The sequence below is a fragment of the Schistocerca serialis genome, chromosome 9 (genome assembly GCF_023864345.2).
Source record: "Schistocerca serialis cubense isolate TAMUIC-IGC-003099 chromosome 9, iqSchSeri2.2, whole genome shotgun sequence".
In the NCBI taxonomy this organism is placed as follows: domain Eukaryota; kingdom Metazoa; phylum Arthropoda; class Insecta; order Orthoptera; family Acrididae; genus Schistocerca; species Schistocerca serialis.
This window is the reverse complement of record NC_064646.1, coordinates 188,304,116-188,324,064: the sequence shown is the minus strand read 5'-3', so window position 1 is coordinate 188,324,064 and position 19,949 is coordinate 188,304,116. Positions and strand designations below refer to the sequence as shown.

Below are 19,949 nucleotides of genomic sequence, written 5' to 3'. Positions count from 1 at the left end.
AACCACAGGCACATAGACACAGGCAACAGAGCATGCACAATGTCGGCACTAGTACAGTGTATATACACCTTTCGCAGCAATGCAGGCTGCTATTCTCCCATGGAGACGATCGTAGAGATGCTGGATGTAGTCCTGTGGAACGGCTTGCCATGCCATTTCCACCTGGCGCCTCAGTTGGACCAGCGTTCGTGCTGGACGTGCAGACCGCGTGAGACGACGCTTCATCCAGTCCCAAACATGCTCAATGGGGGACAGATCCGGAGATCTTGCTGGCCAGGGTAGTTGACTTACACCTTCTAGAGCACGTTGGGTGGCACGGGATACATGCGGACGTGCATTGTCCTGTTGGAACAGCAAGTTCCCTTGCCGGTCTAGGAATGGTACAACGATGGGTTCGATGACGGTTTGGATGTACGGTGCACTATTCAGTGTCCCCTCGACGATCACCAGTGGTGTACGGCCAGTGTAGGAGATCGCTCCACACACCATGATGCCGGGTGTTGGCCCTGTGTGCCTCGGTCGTATGCAGTCCTGATTGTGGCGCTCACCTGCACGGCGCCAAACACGCATACGACCATCATTGGCACCAAGGCAGAAGCGACTCTCATCGCTGAAGACGACACGTCTCCATTCGTCCCTCCATTCACGCCTGTCGCGACACCACTGGAGGCGGGCTGCACGATGTTGGGGCGTGAGCGGAAGACGGCCTAACGGTGTGCGGGACCGTAGCCCAGCTTCATGGAGACGGTTGCGAATGGTCCTCGCCGATACCCCAGGAGCAACAGTGTCCCTAATTTGCTGGGAAGTGGCGGTGCGGTCCCCTACGGCACTGCGTAGGATCCTACGGTCTTGGCGTGCATCCGTGCGTCGCTGCGGTCCGGTCCCAGGTCGACGGGCACGTGCACCTTCCGCCGACCACTGGCGACAACATCGATGTACTGTGGAGACCTCACGCCCCACGTGTTGAGCAATTCGGCGGTACGTCCACCCGGCCTCCCGCATGCCCACTATACGCCCTCGCTCAAAGTCCGTCAACTGCACATACGGTTCACGTCCACGCTGTCGCGGCATTCTACCAGTGTTAAAGACTGCGATGGAGCTCCGTATGTCACGGCAAACTGGCTGACACTGACGGCGGCGGTGCACAAATGCTGCGCAGCTAGCGCCATTCGACGGCCAACACCGCGGTTCCTGGTGTGTCCGCTGTGCCGTGCGTGTGATCATTGCTTGTACAGCCCTCTCGCAGTGTCCGGAGCAAGTATGGTGGGTCTGACACACCGGTGTCAATGTGTTCTTTTTTCCTTTTCCAGGAGTGTAGTTTCTTCGGCGCTCCAGTGTAAATACGATCGATCTGTGAAGCATGAAAGGCAGTAGGTAATGGGAATTACCGCAGGCTCCAGTTTACGATACCGACACCAACGACTGCGAGAGCTACTATCCGATCACATGCCTTTCAGTGACACATCGGGCAGAGAGGGCGGTAGTCGAATGTCCTACAGGGCGGCAGGCTCGCCGGGCTAGGTTAGTACGGAGTGCAGAGCTGCCTCCCGAAATACGCCCAGAAGCCCGCTGTCCCAGGAGCCGGATACAGAGCGTGTGTTGTGGTGCTGGCGGGCTGAGTTGTGGCGCGGCGGAATGCGGCGCGGGCGACGGCTGGCTGGCTGTCGCGGAGGCGTGCAGCCCGGCACGGAGCGACAAGTGTTCCCCTGGCGGCCGGCCGTGGCCCGCCACGGTCCAGCGCGAACACCGAGCCGGCCGCAGCTCGCCACGCCTAATTCCGTCTCTACGGCGCTCCCGGCTCTCGCCGGAAGTCGTACGTCGCCATTCTCCGCTCGCTCCCGCTGTGGCTACGTTCCTCTGTTCCCTGTAGTATAGAATCGTAACTTCAGAACTCTGCAGATCCGACGGGACTGTGCTATTTGTGAGCCAAAGACGACGGAGTGGCAAGCGCATAAAGAAAAGCTCACTTCAGATACCACACACTTTAGCTGAACAACATACCAATAAATACCAGTACGTGATTACTTGGGCGTCTTTGCTTGCTATAATGTAACTGCCAGTGTCAAGCAGTATTGTAGAACACGATACACAAAACTAATGCATAAGCATATACATAAATAACTTATACGATGCAGTCGTGGTAAAGTTATCATCGTCTATGTTTGACGTTAATGTGCAGTAACCACTCACAGACGGCAAGTGGCAGCACTAGAAATGGAGGGTACATAAAGCCGTGCCCGGGGAGAAACGGAAAACAGTGCAGTCGTTGTTGTGTTGCGGAAACCGAGCGATATGTCTGACGTGCAAAAAGAGCATGATCATTGGCTTTCAGGTCAAGGGTGGAAGCCTTTCCGAAGCAGCTAAGATTGTAAAGTGTTCGCATGCCACCGTGGTGAAATTATACAGAGCATGGCAAAATGATGCTACCCAAAACAGCCACCGTGGCAATTGCGGTGCACTACGGGCTATAGAGGACAGGGGCGAATGGCGGCTGCAGAGATGTGTACGGACGAGTAGACGTGCATCTGTTGAACAACTGGCCGCCCAGATGAAACGGATGGATGACGACTGCAGAGATGTGTACGGGCGAATTGACGTGCATCTGTTGAGAAACTGACCGACCACATGAACCAAGGAGCTACCAGCAGTGTCTCCTCAACGAACGTTGAGCGAACATTGCCGTGTATGAGTCTCCGCAGTAGACGCCTGGTTCATCTACATCTACATACAGTGTATTGACAATAAAGTTTATATTCAGAAACAAAATGGTAACATATTTCGTACGCCACCCTGTAGTTACTCTCCTATTCACACTTAAGTGCCTGGCAGAGGGTTCATCGAACCATTTTCACACTACTTCTCTACCATTACTCTCTCGGATGGCGCGTAGGAAAAAGGAACACCTAAATCTTTCCATTCGAGCTCTGATTTCTCTTATTTTATTATGATAATTTCTTCCTACATAGATGGGAGTCAACAAAATGTTTACGCATTCGGAAGAGAAAGTTGGTGACTGAAATTTCGTAAACAGATCTCGCCGCAAAGTGACTGCCACCCCAACTCGCTATCATATCAATGACACTCTCATCCCTATTGCGCGATAACACTAAACGAGCTACCCCTCCTTGCACTTTTTCGATGTCCTCCGTCAATCCTACCTTGTAAGGATCCCATACTGCGCATCATCATTCCAGCAGAGGACGGACAAGTGTAATGTAGGATGTCTCTTTGGTGGGTTTGTCGCATCTTCTAACTGTTCTGCGAACAAAACGCAGTCCTTGTTTCGCCTTCCCCACAATATTATCTACACTCCTGGAAATGGAAAAAAGAACACATTGACACCGGTGTGTCAGACCCACCATACTTGCTCCGGACACTGCGAGAGGGCTGTACAAGCAATGATCACACGCACGGCACAGCGGACACACCAGGAACCGCGGTGTTGGCCGTCGAATGGCGCTAGCTGCGCAGCATTTGTGCACCGCCGCCGTCAGTGTCAGCCAGTTTGCCGTTTCATACGGAGCTCCATCGCAGTCTTTAACACTGGTAGCATGCCTCGACAGCGTGGACGTGAACCGTATGTGCAGTTGACGGACTTTGAGCGAGGGCGTATAGTGGGCATGCGGGAGGCCGGGTGGACGTACCGCCGAATTGCTCAACACGTGGGGCGTGAGGTCTCCACAGTACATCGATGTTGTCGCCAGTGGTCGGCGGAAGGTGCACGTGCCCGTCGACCTGGGACCGGACCGCAGCGACGCACGGATGCACGCCAAGACCGTAGGATCCTACGCAGTGCCGTAGGCGACCGCACCGCCACTTCCCAGCAAATTAGGGACACTGTTGCTCCTGGGGTATCGGCGAGGACCATTCGCAACCGTCTCCATGAAGCTGGGCTACGGTCCCGCACACCGTTAGTCCGTCTTCCGCTCACGCCCCAACATCGCGCAGCCCGCCTCCAGTGGTGTCGCGACAGGCGTGAATGGAGGGACGAATGGAGACGTGTCGTCTTTAGCGATGAGAGTCGCTTCTGCCTTGGTGCCAATGATGGTCGTATGCGTGTTTGGCGCCGTGCAGGTGAGCGCCACAATCAGGACTGCATACGACCGAGGCACACAGGGCCAACACCCGGCATCATGGTGTGGGGAGCGATCTCCTACACTGGCCGTACACCACTGGTGATCGTCGAGGGGACACTGAATAGTGCACGGTACATCCAAACCGTCATCGAACCCATCGTTCTACCATTCCTAGACCGGCAAGGGAACTTGCTGTTCCAACAGGACAATGCACGTCCGCATGTATCCCGTGCCACCCAACGTGCTCTAGAAGGTGTAAGTCAACTACGCTGGCCAGCAAGATCTCCGGATCTGTCCCCCATTGAGCATGTTTGGGACTGGATGAAGCGTCGTCTCACGCGGTCTGCACGTCCAGCACGAACGCTGGTCCAACTGAGGCGCCAGGTGGAAATGGCATGGCAAGCCGTTCCACAGGACTACATCCAGCATCTCTACGATCGTCTCCATGGGAGAATAGCAGCCTGCATTGCTGCGAAAGGTGGATATACGCTGTACTAGTGCCGACATTGTGCATGCTCTGTTGCCTGTGTCTATGTGCCTGTGGTTCTGTCAGTGTGATCATGTGATGTATCTGACCCCAGGAATGTGTCAATAAAGTTTCCCCTTCCTGGGGCAATGAATTCACGGTGTTCTTATTTCAATTTCCGTGTGTGTAATTGTAATTCCTAGGTATTTAGTCGAATTGACAGCCCTTAGATTTGTGCGATTTATCGTATATCCAAAATTTATCGGATTACTTTTAGTACCCATGTGGATGACCTCGCACTTTTGTTTGTTTAGTGCCAATTGCCACTTTTCGCACCGTACAGAAATTCTCTCTAGATCATTTTGTAATTGGAATTGATCGTCTGATGACTTTATTATCTGTAAACATTGTAAGGGGACTGCTCAGATTATCACCTAGATCATTTGTATAAATCAGGAACAGCAGGGCCTATGACACTACCTTGCAGAACGCCAGATATCACTATCACTTCTGTTCTACTCCATGATTTACCGTCTATCACTACGAACTGTGACCTCTCTGAGAGGAAATCACGAATCCATCACAGAACTGAGACGATACTCCATATACACGCAGTTTGATTAATAATAATAATAATAATAATAATAATGTCGTGTGACGAGGGCCTCCCGTCGGGTAGACCGCTCGCCTGGTGCAAGTCTTTCGATTTGACGCCACTTCGGCGACTTGCGCGTCGATGGGGATGAAATGATGATGATTAGGACAACACAACACCCAGTCCCTGAGCGGAGAAAATCTCCGACCCAGCCGGGTATAGAACCCGGGCCCTTACAATTGACAGTCTGTCCCGCTGACCACTCAGCTACCGGGGGCGATTTGATTAATAGTCGCTTGTGAGGAACGGTATCCCTGTTGATTGCTGTTTACTGGCGACGAAGGCTGGAATTTGCACGTCAGTACCGCAACTGTACGTCCACTGAGTCCCAACAGGTGAACTTTTCGGATGACTAATGTTTTATTCAGGCATCCTGCAACAATCGTCGGAAGCGTTATGGTCTGGGGAATGTTTTCTTGGCGTTCACTGGGTGATCTCCTTGTGCAAGGCACTATGGATCAACACAAGTATGCATCTGTCCTTGGGGACCATGTGCACCCCTATATGCAGATTGTTTTTCCTCCCTCCCCCCCTTTGACATCTACCAGGAGGACACAGTTGGCAGTGCTCGTGAGTCATTCGAAGAGAACCAGGATAAGTTTACGAACTCCCCTGGCCACAAAACTCCCCAAGTTTAAACCTGCCCGAGACTCTGTAGGATCACTTTCATCAGGCTGTACGTGCCATGGATACTCAACTGGGAACCTAGCGCAGCTGGCCACGACACTGGAGTCGACGTGGCTTCATATACCTGTCGGTACCTTCCAGCACCTCACTGACTCTCTTCCTGCACGACTCGCGCAGCAAAAGGTGGTTGTTCACGCTTTTGAGAAGTGCTCATATTAATGTGACTGGTCAGTGTATATATATCTGCTTCGTAGCTACTGTCTTCTGTTTTCGCATTGCCCTGCAGTTTTGCATGGACATTCATCAGTTTTAATTCACAGAAAATTCAGAAAATTTTTCATTGAACGTAATGATTGGGTAAAATAATAAAGTCCGATAATTTCATATTCCAGTCAACATTAAATAATTGAAATCATGTGGGCGGCTGCTAAATCCCGATATCAACGAAATAATTAATAACAGTAGAGAAAATTAAAAGCGATGTAATATATTAAAAAATCAATAGTATAAAAACCGATTTATTACAAAAACAATAATTGTAAAAATAGTTAAATTTCTTACAATGTAGTGAATATGTAAGTGACGTAAAATAACTACAGCAACCCTAATTAGTCTGAACAACAATACATTATAATAAGCTGATTGTTAGGTGTCATGAGCGGGGAGGCGGCGATGCTGCTCGGTAGTTTTTCCAGTCAATAATCGAGTCAGTACATGTGTATTGTTTGGCACTATGACTGTGTATGCAAAGACATTTGCAACTGTGTCCTGCGCCTTAAGAAAATAAAAGCTGAAAAGCAAAGTTTGTCTGATTATTGTTGGCTGGGTTGTTTGGGGGAAGAGACCAAACAGCGAGGTCATCGGTCTCATCGGATTAGGGAAGGATGGGGAAGGAAGTCGGCCGCGCCCTTTCAAAGGAACCATCCCGGCATTTGCCTGGAGCTACTTAGGGAAATCACGGAAAACCTAAATCCCGGTCGCGGGATTGAACCGTCGTCCTCCCGAAAGCGAGTCCAGTGTGCTAACCACTGCGCCACCTCGCTCGGTGATTATTGTGAAACCCTGTGTTTACGATAAGTATAAATTATGAGTTTACACAGTTTTTCATTAATCGTAACACTGTCCACTTCATCGCTGGGATATGGTGGTATTTCTCGGTTAGTTAGTCAAGGAAATCACTTGTTGAATTATTTTTTTACAAAAGTATCAGTATTTTGTAGTATTTTGATGAACTGACTGCGTTGGATGGCACGCCATAGTTTGCTCCTGACCATCTGCCAGTCCTACATAAGATTGCTTCGAATGAGAAAAACCAGCAACTTTACATTAACATAAAAAACAAAAAGTATGATTCAGACTTTATTTTTTTTGAAAAAGTGCAAGTTTTTGTCGAGCCACATAATTTGTCCTCATAGTCCGTTGGGGTGTACAAGGTACTGAGTACCGTGAATTGCTCCCAGAAATGTAACACTAGCACAGTGGCAGATACACATGGGGGCCGCGCGGGGCCGCCCGCATTACCTCCCGCGCCTCCCCCCGACAGTCAGACCGCGCGCTATACGTTCGTTTCATTTGTCAGTCGACTCGACTGAATCGAGTTATCGAGTAGTTGTACTTTCCTATGTAGCACACGCATCCACGTCATCGTATTTTATACGTTTCTGTCTGGCACATATCTACGAGAAATGTCGCGGCCGTTCTAGTGATCTCGACGCGTTGTTCTGACTGACACTTTTTCGAGAAAAGTCGCGAATATTCTACTGTTTTCTTGTACAGAGAACCTTCGATACGTAGAGTTATAAATACCGACTATTCGCCGAATAGGAAGCTAGTTTACATTCAGAAGCAGAAATATTAAGACTGAAGAACGAATAAGTTCAAAAAATGGTTCAAATGTATAATCAGTATAAATAAAAATGTCTTAATCTTTGCATGTGACTTGATTATGTTTTATTACGGTAAAAGTAAAGGTAGCTCAAGAAATCTTTAGCGTCCCCTCCTTGAGGTTTCTCTGTATCCGCCACTGCGCTAGTAACTGACATTTATGGACAACTATTCAGCCGTCTGGTGGCTATAAGTGGAGTGTAACTGACCCGAAGACTTCAACGTGATAACGTACACTTAACATGCATCTGTCATACCGAAAGCAGTTATCCAGGAATTTGGTTGAGGGACATTTCTACGTTACCCATGTTTATCCGACCTTGCTCTCCTTCTCTCAGGCTCCCCTGCATCTGTTTCGCATCCAACAAAGTTTGAGACAAGTCCTATTTCTAATGGCGTTAAGCATCAATAATCCTCCTTATTCTTTCCTTCGATAATGAATTTACTTTCCAAATCAGCAAATTTCGTTGCTTTTATTCGGAGGGAATCATAGACTGTGGAAAATAAATACAGGCCACAAATAATTTTTACGACTTTCGACTCTGATAAATTTAAATCTGTACAAGAGTCCGTCACAGTGCACAACGCTGGTTTTCGACATTTGACCGGATAGCTCATAAGGTTTTGTTTCCCCCAGTCACACACGCCAGTGTGTGCAACCCTAGTGGCAGGAACTACGTCCAGTCGGTATTGACTTTTTCGCTGTGTACACTTCAGGAAAACCCACGACGACACGTTAAAATGCACTGCGAATGCATGTCGTCAAATCCTGTAGGTCTGTAACGTTGATTTGGTATATTGATCATCTACAAAATCCATAGAGATATGTCTTGTGGTGTGAGGTTAGGTGACCTCGGTGGTGGGCCGATCTCACCATCTCCTCCAAACCGGTTAGCCAGAAACTTTTCATCCAGAAATTGACGGTCATTAAGGGACCAATGAGATGGTGCCCCCATCCTGCTGGGAATGGCATCAGATTACAGGTGCTCCAATTTTCACACAAAAAACTCCTGTTACATATCCATGTAAACATCATTGATGATCGTGGGCTCGCTGAAAAATAATGGACCAATGATTGTGCACACATTGGGACCACAGACTGACTTTCGGCCAGTTACTTTCAATTTCACGTTTAGCATGAAGACTCTCTCATCCCGATATACAAACTTTATAACAGTTCACGTTGTCGCCGGCCGGTGTGGCCGAACGGTTCTAGGCGCTTCAGTCTGGAGCCGCGCGACCGCTACGGTCGCAGGTTCGAATCCTGCCTTGGGCATGGATGTGTGTGATGTTCTAAGGTTAGTTAGGTTTAAGTAGTTCTAAGTCCAGGGGACTGATGGCCTCAGATGTTAAGTCCCATAGTGCTCAGAGCCATTTGAACCATTTTTTAGTTCACGTTGTCGGGCACATAAAACTTTGACTCATCGGAGCAAAAAAATTTTTTGCAAAAAATTCAATGTTTGTGTCAATCCTGGCCAGCATATCCACTTTAATCTGTTCACGCCGAGGTTTCTCCGCCGGCTTTAGTGCCTGAAGCAGCTGTACTTACTAGGCATTACGACGTCAGCTCTTATGCGAGACTTTGTGCATTGTTGATCACGTCATTTGACTTTCTGGCTGTCATACGCACTGACTTTCTCGCTCTCTTTGCTGACGCCTGTCGCACCTTGTCGACGTTGGCGTCTGAAACAGATGGGCGACGCCCCGCCCCCCCCCCCCCCCCCCCCACTTGTGGTCAACCACTTACTTCCAAAAATGACGTATACCAAACTCGAGTAATTAGTCCGAAACAAAAACTTTCTTCCGTATGGAGTCCAAAAGTTTCGTTACACCGGGGAATCGGACTTCGTCACTGTGAACCAGGATTCTCTGTGACCAGGATACACGCTAAACTTTCTCCCATGGCATCCACATATTTCGTAAAATCTACTGCATCGGGGAAAAAACTTTGAACTAACTTGTCACATGTTGAATACCTGTTGTTATTATCCAGTGTAGTTTTAAAGTTGTTATTCTTGTAGTCTTCAGTCCGAAGACTGATTTAACGCAACTCTCTACGCTTGTCTGTCCCTTGCAGCCCTCATCATCCCTCCATAACTACTGAAATCTACGTCCCTCCGAACCTGCTTACTATATTTTAGGCTTGGTCTCCCTCCACAATTTTTGCCCTTTAAACTCTTAATTTTTAAATTTAATTGATGAACATCATATATTGTTGCCTCAATCCTGAACGCTATGCATGCAGATATTTTAAAAAATCACAGCCAAGAAAAGCGCAAGTAATCTTTATAAAATACACGAACAGTATGTTTTTGTCTACCCAGAGTAATGTAGCCAGATGTCTCGATTTTTGCGGACTGTCTCGATATTTAGGGATATCTTGAATTGTCACTGATAAACCTTCCGCGGGACGCCAAGTGTTCCGACTTTTGAGTAACCAAGAAAGTTAGAAAACTGTACGCCAGGAGGTCGTGATTAGCCAGTAAACTAAAGGGACTTCTCAGCGTACATTCCAAATGTACGTTTCTAAAACGCTCAGCCGTATGGCTTCCATGGTTGTATTATTACCGCCAAGGCATTGTTTTCTGAAGAGAGTTTCAACCTACCCTTTTCTACTTTTGCCATTGACTGGCCTGGACTTCTAGTGTCACACCAATCAGTATTAGTGTTTTGTTGATTTTTGCAGAAGCGTGTCGGAAATCTTTTATTGGTTCTCTTGCTGAACAGAACACTACTTTTGACTATTGTTGTAGCAGTGTAGCAATTTCCTTTACAACATTTTATAAGTATGTAATTACGTAACGTTTGAAAATTTACGAAGTTTTTGATTTATTTTTATGTCCTTCTCCCACCGATCTTTTAAGCCAGCAGTCCCTATTTTCTGCAAATTGGATATCGTAGCACCAGTTCAGAGCCTTTCTTATAGAAAAACATTATGCATACAAGACATGACTGTGACAAGCGCTGGTCTGAGCTTGGCCTGGCTTGTGTGTTGCAGTCCTGCGAGATGACTTCCGTCCGGAGCCCAAGGACACCCGCGTGGCGGCCGGCGAGACGGCGCTGCTGGAGTGCGGGCCGCCCAAGGGGCACCCCGAGCCGACGCTCGTCTGGAAGAAGGACGGCCAGCCCATCGACCTCGAGGCCTCCACCAGGTCAGTGCCTCTCGCGTAGAGCGCTTCAAAAAAAGGAGACGGGAAGTACTCGGTTACGGCGATGTTAAGCTCACAGGACAAAATATTACTCACTCCCTCAAAAAGGTACACTGGTCGCTTTGGAACTCTGTAGACAGTATAGTTCTGATACCAGCCACGTATGTGACCTTCCACTGCTGACGTCAGTCATTGCTATGGAGTGGCACCCATATGCCAGTCGATTGCATGGAATCAGCTCAGTGTGATGGGTCGGTGTGGAGACGTGACAAGACTGGCAGAAAGGAGCAATCGTGGCCTCGACCACACTGTGAATGAGCTAGGCCTGTTGAATAAAATATCGATATAACGATATTTTTCATTAACAATATCGAAATTCCTTAGATATACGTTAGTTGCTCTAAATCTAAATATCAACATTGAAAATGTAGTCGAAATGGCAGTATCGAGTGCCGATATTTTATATTATATTTTTTCGTAATTTTCGGGAAACGTATGAAATTGACGTTTTGAAATTGTAATAGAGCGCAGTTTTACTTCCACTGTGTGAAGGAATCTTACTATTTTTTGAGCTCCCATCACGTCCAGTCTTTCTCTTTCACTGTGTGAAGCTTATACCGGTGGCACAAACAAGAAATCCGATTGTTGCACTGGGAAGGGGGGGGGGGGGGGGGGTGAATTGAGTAACAAGAGTTCCGATATGGAGAAATAGTACACCAGTTGCTTAAAAGTAAGTTTCTAATGCAACTATTTTTTCACATTGGCATCCTTCAAAGAAAAAAAAAGTTGGGGGAAGTGCTGACGTAATCGGCGCTTGACGCTAACAAAAGAAACTGCAACGTTTAACTTCACCACGCAATTTTGACACTACAGTTGCTAAGTCGCTAGCGTTTGCAGAAATGAATAACAGGTAAGTCTGCTTGAAGTGTTCCAGACAAATCCAATATGTGACGAAACCGAACGACAGACCTATCTGACAACTTTTATTGTGCCACCAACATTCAGTTACCGTTGACAGCAAAGTGGTTATCGCGAAGCGTGAACGTACTTCATTTTCCTTTCAGTGCTTGCTCTAAGGGGGATAGGCAGACAACTACGTAGTTGACGTACAGAATATATAACAATAAATCAATATTTAAATACACAGATCTAAAACCGGGAGTATATATGCAATGTACAGCCGATAGGTCGATATTTCGATATTTTTTTCGTCTATATATCGACGGCTGACAATGACAGTTTTTAAATATCGATGTATCGGATTCCAGATATTGTTAAAAACATCAACAGCCCTAGAATGAAGCTGCGCGGTTTTGATGGTGTCTCAGCGTGAATAGTCCCATGTATCTGCAAGGAATGGTGTACTATTCATTACCTTTTGATTTCTGGTAGTTAGATTTGTGAAAACTCAGCACTTCCAACTTCCAGGAATCGAATAGAAGGTGCATACCTTGTATAGTGACTAGCTGAATTGACCTGATGTCCTTAGGTTATGGCTGATGTTTTCCAAAGCTGCTGAAACGTGTGGCATAAATTTTTTTATTGTCGTTCCAAGATTTTGAATAGCCATTTTTTGAAACTCGTGGTTCCTGAACAGAAAAAAGCAAGTTATTGGTTTCAACTCTGGAAATTTACGTGGCTAAGAGCCGAAAAACTACGGCCATTTGACTAGTAAATAAGACTTTCTGAGCCATATTTTATCCGTTTCAGTGTAGCAGTCCCGTAGAGATGAAAGTGAAAGCACTAGATAGGAAAACCAGCATCAAGTATGGAGACTTATCAAACATGTATAAATTACAAAGGGCGTTCAATAAGTAATGCAACAAATTTTTCCTCGAACAGTTACGGCTGAAAAAAATTGAAATTTGTTGCGAGACACTGTGGAGTACTCCCACTCCAGTCCCTATAGTTTGATGAAGTACTAAGACGAGGCGCCGCCATAGATAGCGTTCAAAATGGCTTCTATAATTGATGAGCGTTCCAAGCAGGGAGCGTCCCTAAGTTTCTTTTGGCGGAAAACCAGAGCATGGGGGATATTCATAGGCGCTTGCAGAATATCTAGTTTACGAAGGCATGACAGTAAACAAAAGCACGGTGAGTCGTTGGACAAGGCGTCTGTCCGTAATCGAAACAAGGTCGCGCAAGCCTCTCCGATCTTCCACGTGCTGGCAGGTCGCACACAGCTGTGACTACTGCAACGTTGCAACGTGCGCATACTCTAATTCAAGGTGATCGACAGATCACAGACGAACACCTAGCAGCTCAACTTGACGTCTCTGTTGGTAATGTTGACACACTCATCCACCAGTTGGGGTACTCAAAGTTTTGTGCCTGCTGGATCGTACTTTCCCATTAACCTACAGCACGGAACTCACATCTTCCGATTTCCATCTGTCTGGCCCAATAAAAGATGTATTCCGCAGGAATCTGCACGTGGGTGGTGGGGAGGTTATGAAGACGTTGGCTCCGACGTCGACCAATACTGTGGTACCAAGCGGACATACAGTCCCTCCCAGTAATGTGGGGTAAGGCCGTCACATTCAACGGAGACTATTTTGATAAAATGAGATTTGTAGCCAAAAGATTGGGGAATAACATCGTGTATTGGAATCCTGAAAAAAAAACTGCTTTCAGAAAAAAATGTGTTGCATTACTTATTGAATGGCCCTTGTAGTTTGTTTGTGAACCACCTGTGTATCGTTAGCTTAAGTACGTGTAGACAGCCGTGAGGCAGCGGCGTTGGTGGTGTTGCAGGCTGCGCGTGGTGGACGGCGGTAACCTGATGATCACGGACGTACGGCAGGCGGACGAGGGCCAGTACCGCTGTGTCGCCCAGAACATGGTGGGCGTACGAGAGAGCGCGCCGGCCACGCTTACCGTCCACGGTAAGTACCCTGCCACAGGCTGCTCACTGCTGCTATAGCTGCGCCGCGTCCGCGGTTCCTTCCTTCCTTTAATTCTCTTTGATATACTCTTTCTGCGGGGTCAATCAATAAACTATTCTCCCAACCAATTTCAATAACAAGCGACAAACAATCAGTTATCTTTAAAAGTAATGATAAGGGAAACGATTAATTCGCCCCAACGCTTCACTTTAGATTTTGCATTCATTGTCACACCCTTCAGTGCAAACCACAGAACAAGCAAGTGTAACAGTGAGGGAATATTTGCACTTGTAATATTTGCTATATAACTTAAGAATTGCTTAATACACAATAGGAATCTAAAATTATTCCTTTTTAACGAACATATTTATAGGACCATAAACGATAAAGATCGACGGTTGATAAAGTCCAATAGAACTAGAGCAAGGATCACCTTTTCAGTCTCTGAATGAAGACAGTAGGTGACATAGGGGACAATCAAACGTACATTACATGTTACACCATTAAGGACGATCACTCATTAATTATAACCACAAATTAAAGAAGATTCTTTTAAATAATTAACATCAATAGCAAATAATCAACAAATTTATCAAAACCAAATCTTTCAGTTCTGTAACAATGTTGGATCGTGGAATACGCCGGATTACCGACACAGAAGGCTAAATTTTACCAAAGAGCAATTTCTCCAAACCTAGAACTATCTTAATAGTGTACAATACTTAGGTTATCCAGAACTACTCTAATTCGCCGTCCTTGGGCACAGCGGTGGAGTTGATAATTAACCTCTTATTTCATTCTCCTGGAACACTGAGCGGCAATAGACACTCTGATAACTCTTACCCCAGTGTGGCTCGGGAAAGAGGATGGCTCCACCAGGAGAAGGAAACATTTACCCGAACTGGAAAGGGAACTCGTCGAACACGAGCCACTAGGTTGGACGAAGACCAGTTGGCGATTTTTAATCATTAACCAAAGCTTGCTGGCCAGCGGACGAAAAGTACAGAGGCAAAGGTAGCTTTATTTGTGCTCACAAGAACTGATAACTTCCGCGAATGAGATTCCGGCAGAACTACCGCCGTAGTATGAATACGGGACTTCGGAGCTGAGGAGAGCAAGTCAACAACGGTCTCTACCAAATAGGCCCAACATTTCAGACAGACCGAGCAACCGACAGCAGTCGTGGTTAGGCGGATTACCAAATAGAAACTCAAGCACTGCCTTAAATAAAATTAAATAGAGCAATTAAATGCCACAGGGACTAATCTCCTTAACACAAGAATATATACACAATAACAACGACTCAAGTTAAATATGCCTACGTACTAAAACACAACAGATGTTGACGAACATTAACATAATCTCGCATTTCAGACATCCATAAAATTGGCTACACTCCGCTCTGTCTCTCCATCAGACGGTACAAGGTTATTTAACATTTTACAACGTGCTTATCCAAACAGTGACCTACGCCGTCCATGGGAAAACAACGGCTTGCAGAAGGTCCACAGCAAAAAAAAAATTTTTCTTTTTTTTTTGTTTTTTTTTTTTTTTTGTTTGTTTGCGACGCGACCCTTAAGTCAGCATGGCGTTCAAATGCACGATCATGCAAGGGGGCATTAACACACACGCAAGGCAATTTCCGATCACAAACTGAAAGCAGAGAAACGTTGCCGCGCAGTTATTAATAGCTCCCACAACACCGGAAGATTGGCCCCGCCAGACGACGACCGTTGCACTAACTAGATGAAAAATCTTACTTTCAGTGACGACAGCACCTTCTCGAGGTTATTGGCGGCCGCAGACGGACTTCATAGCTTCCCCAGCCCATGAACAGAAACCAAACGTTGTCCACAGATTTACGTCCTCTTGTGTCCTCACGCCCCGGGTTTTTGGGCCCATCCAGACTTAGCATAAAGGGACCTAGCGTCCCGCTGCAGAACGGTCGTCCAGGGCCAAACACTCGTCTCAACTGCCTCGTCTGCCCTCGGCACGGCACGCTAGCAGCGCGCTCGCGGAGGCTCCACAACGCCCCCTAGGAAAACCCGGAATCTCCAAACAGGAGTAAACCAAGGGAAAAACAGGAACCGTGGCAAACGACACGTTTCACCCTTTGTGAAGTTGTCTCACTTCGTCCTCTGGAAGCTTGTCAGTACAGTTCCGCTCCGTCGCCTACCAAGTACAACATCATTATGACCTGCTTAAAACCGTGTTGGCTAATTTCTGGAATACAATACAGAAGCAACTGCGCATAGCATGGATTCGACAAGTCCTTGGGATGTATCCGGCCGGATGTAGTATCAGCTGTCTACGCACAGGTGGTGGTGGTGGTGGTTAGTGTTTAACGTCCCGTCGACAACGAGGTCATTAGAGACGGAGCGCAAGCTCGGGTTAGGGAAGGATTGGGAAGGAAATCGGCCGTGCCCTTTCAAAGGAACCATCCCGGCATTTGCCTGAAACGATTTAGGGAAATCACGGAAAACCTAAATCTGGATGGCCGGAGACGGGATTGAACCGTCGTCCTCCCGCTACGCACAGGTAACGCAATTCCCGATCAAGGGGGTAGTTAACCGGCGAGAAGCTGGCAGACGATAGCGAACCATCGAGTTCATACCAGGCGAATTTGGTGGCTAAGACGTCAACGTTAGTTCAAAATCATGTTCATCAAGCCCCAACAGCACGATTCTGGCCTTGTGACATGGATACGAGTGGCATGCAAAGTCAGAGAGATGACACCACTGGCGCGTATCGAGGTCGTATTTAGTTAGTAGCATCTTTGGAAAGAACGCACCCCAAGTTTCAGCCATATTTGTCTATTTCTTTGTGTTTGGCATTCGTGTTAATCAAGGAAGTCGAGTGATTGTCAAAAAGTGGACAAAAAAATTTCGTGTGGTGATTAAACATTACTTTATGAAAGGGAAAATGCCTCAGGAGATTAAAGAGAAGCTTCATAAACCTTACGGTGACTCAGTGCCGCAACACGACGTGGCATGGGCTCGACTAATGTCTGAAGTTTTTTGAAAGGCATCATTTTTATGCCAGTGACTGTTATAACTTTTTATTACACTATTGCAGTTTCGGTCTTAGGACATTATCAAGCGCTGATATTGTGGATTTAAGCCATGTCAACGTAATGTAAGCTGACACATTTGTGTGTCTTTTTTTTTTTTTTTTCTTTATTGTATTTCAATTCCCCATCGGGGCGGGCTGGCAGCAGCATATGCGCTGCTCTTCAGCCGAAAGACATAGAACAAACAATAGAAGACATTTAAAAATAACAAAGGAGAGAATATGGTGAACATAGATATAAAAAAAGGGGGAACATCATGGAAGGCAATAGACAAAAAACGGGGTGACTGTAAAATGGAGATAAAAAACTGTTTAAAAGTAGCACACACAAAAAGCCACTCACTGCGACAATTAAAAGAACACAAGGCACAGTATGACTGGAGCATAAAAGGTATCGACAGATGGCGTAGCACATAACAAACACTGACGGCGAACCTCAAGGCAGTACACAATTAAAATCACACCTCTTGACACACAGGAGAAACAGCACTAAACACAACACTGATGTGGCACACTGATGATGATCAAAACAGAGGATCTGCCAGGCGCAAGAAGATGAGGGAGACCGGAAGAAGGGAGGGAGGCGAAGAGATGGGGGAGATGAGCGGGGGGCGCGCTGAAGAGGGCCAGGTAGGGAGATGTGGGAAGGAAAGAGGCAAGTGTGGGGTGCAGGGTCTCAGGGGAGGGGGGGAAGGAGGAAAATCCGCTCTGGGAGAAGGAGGGAAGAGGAAAAAGGGGGCCTTGGGGAGGGGGGGGGGGAGGGGAGAACAAGGCCAGGTTATAGTTGGAAGGAAGGGTAGATGTCACGGCGAAGTTCGTCATCCGGGAGGGGGAGGCGCTGGAAATTGCCCTGTTGAAGGAGATGGTGGGTGTGGAGATGGAGAGAGGGAGGGATACAGCGATAGAGGCGCGGCAATGGGCGGGGGGTGGAGAGGAAGGAGGAAACCAGAGGGTGGGGGGGGGGGGATCAAGCCGGCGGACAATGTAAAGGATGCGGAGATGTTGGAAGAACAGGAGGAGGTAGGGGAAGGGGATCAGTTCATACAGGAGCCGTGTGGGGGAAGGAAGGCGGATACGGAAGGCAAGGCGGAGCGCATGGCGTTCAAGGATTTGGAGGGCCTTGTAAAAGCGGGTGGGGGCGGAGATCCAGGCAACGCTGGCATAACAGAGGATAGGACGGATGTTTTGTGTGTCGTTGTAAGTCCTGTTAAATACATTCGTCTCGTTGCTACACAGTGCGAGCACACGTATACAAACGTGGTAAAACAACATAATCTGTAAATGCACATGTTCATTAACCCATCACAGAAACCGGGCGGTGTAGACGCGCCTTGAGACGCGACTCTCCGGAGCGCCGTTGCCCTTTCGTAATGCCGTGTTCTGTTGGTGCCGACAGTGAAGCCGTTCTTCAGCAAGGAGCCTGCGGACGCTACGGTGCTGGAGGACCAGTCGGTGCACTTCCAGTGCCGCGTCGGCGGCGACCCGGCGCCCAACATCCTGTGGCGGCGCGACGACGGCAAGATGCCCATCGGGCGCGCCCAAATCCTCGACGACAAGTCGCTGCGCATCGAGAACGTGGTGCCGGCCGACGAGGGCGTCTACATCTGCGACGCCGAGAACGTCGTCGGCAGCATCTCGGCGCGCGCCACCCTCACCGTCCACTGTAAGTCCTCCCTCATCACTCCGCTGTACCACACGTCACTGAACCACAACTTCTCCAAAAGTATCTCGAGCAGAATGGCCTTCTCCGTGCCAATCTGCATGGATTCCGAGAACACAGATCATGTGATACCCACACCGCACTTTTCTCACATGACATACTGACGGCTTTGGGTCTAGGCAGTCAGGTAGATGCAGTCTCTCTTGATTTTCAAACACCTTTTGATCCAAACTACAACTACAGTTGCTATCAAAAGTAAGATCTTATGGCATATCAAGCAAAAAGTGTAACTGAATTGAGGTTTTCTTGGTAGGGAGGAAGTTGCACGTTATCTTGAACAGAGGCTCATCGACAGACGCAGAGGTAACATTGGGTGTGTACCATAAGGTGTATGGGACCATTGCAGGTCATGTTGTACACTGATGACCTTGCGGACAGTATTAATAGTACCCTCAGACTTTTTACAGGCGATGCAGTTATCCCTATGAAGCACTGGCTCTGAGCACTATGGGACTTAACTTCTGAGGTCATCAGTCCCCTAGAACTTAGAACTACTTAAACCTAACTAACCTAAGGACATCACACACACACCCATGCCCGAGGCAGGATTCGAACCTGGGCCCGTAGCGGTCGCGTGGCTCCACACTGTAGCGCCTAGAACCGCTCGGCCACTCCGGCCGGCCCTATGAAGTACTGTCTGCAACAAAGAGTATAAATACTCCGTCAGGTCTTGGTAAGACTGCCAACTGGCTTTAAACGTTCAGAAGCATAAAACTGTGCACTTCATAAAATGAAAAACGCAGTATCCTACTACTATAGTATAAGTGAGTCATGGTTGCAAACGGTCAGCTCATACAAATACCTGGATGTAATGCTTTGGACTATCACTCGTACGACCCATCCTACAATATTGCTTAAGTGTCTGGGACCTGTACCAGATAGCGCTAACAGGGAATACGAAACGTATACAGAGAAGGGCCGCTCGAATGATCACAGGTTTGTCTGATTTGTGGGAGAGTGTCACAGAGACGCTAAAGAAATTGAATTGGCAGACTCTTGAAGATAGACACAAACTAACCCTAGAAAGCCTACATACAAAGTTTCATGAAGTGGCTGCGCGGGATTAGCAGAGCGGTCTAGGGCGATGCAGTCATGGACTGTGCGGCTGGTCCCAGCGCAGGTTCGAGTCCTCCCTCGGGCATGGGTGTGTGTGTTTGTCCTTAGGATAATTTAGGTTAAGTAGAGAGTAAGCTTAGGGACTGATAACCTTAGCAGTTAAGTCCCATAGGATTTCACCCACATTTGAACATTTTCATGAAGTGGTGTTAGATGATGACTCTAGGAATATACTACAGCCCCCTAAGTATCGCTCCTCCATATGTGACTGGAACGGGGAAAATCCCAAAGTAATACAGTGGGACGTACCCTCTGCCATGTGCTTTTCAGTAGTTTGAAGAGTGCAGATGTAGGTATAGAAG

At 47.5% G+C, this 19,949-nt stretch overlaps 1 protein-coding gene across 1 annotated transcript in view; it reads left to right on the top strand.

Annotated features, from left to right (window-relative positions):
* The first annotated feature begins 1,635 nt into the window (after positions 1 to 1,635).
* The window catches only part of LOC126419463 (protein sax-3-like), a 93,217-nt gene continuing 74,903 nt past the window's right edge, over positions 1,636 to 19,949 (top strand). Inside the window, exons 1-4 of the mRNA XM_050086651.1 lie at positions 1,636 to 1,813; positions 10,683 to 10,860; positions 13,612 to 13,742; positions 18,208 to 18,474. Of these exons, the coding sequence (XP_049942608.1) occupies positions 1,636 to 1,813; positions 10,683 to 10,860; positions 13,612 to 13,742; positions 18,208 to 18,474 (754 nt within the window). The remainder of the gene's footprint in view (positions 1,814 to 10,682; positions 10,861 to 13,611; positions 13,743 to 18,207; positions 18,475 to 19,949) is intronic.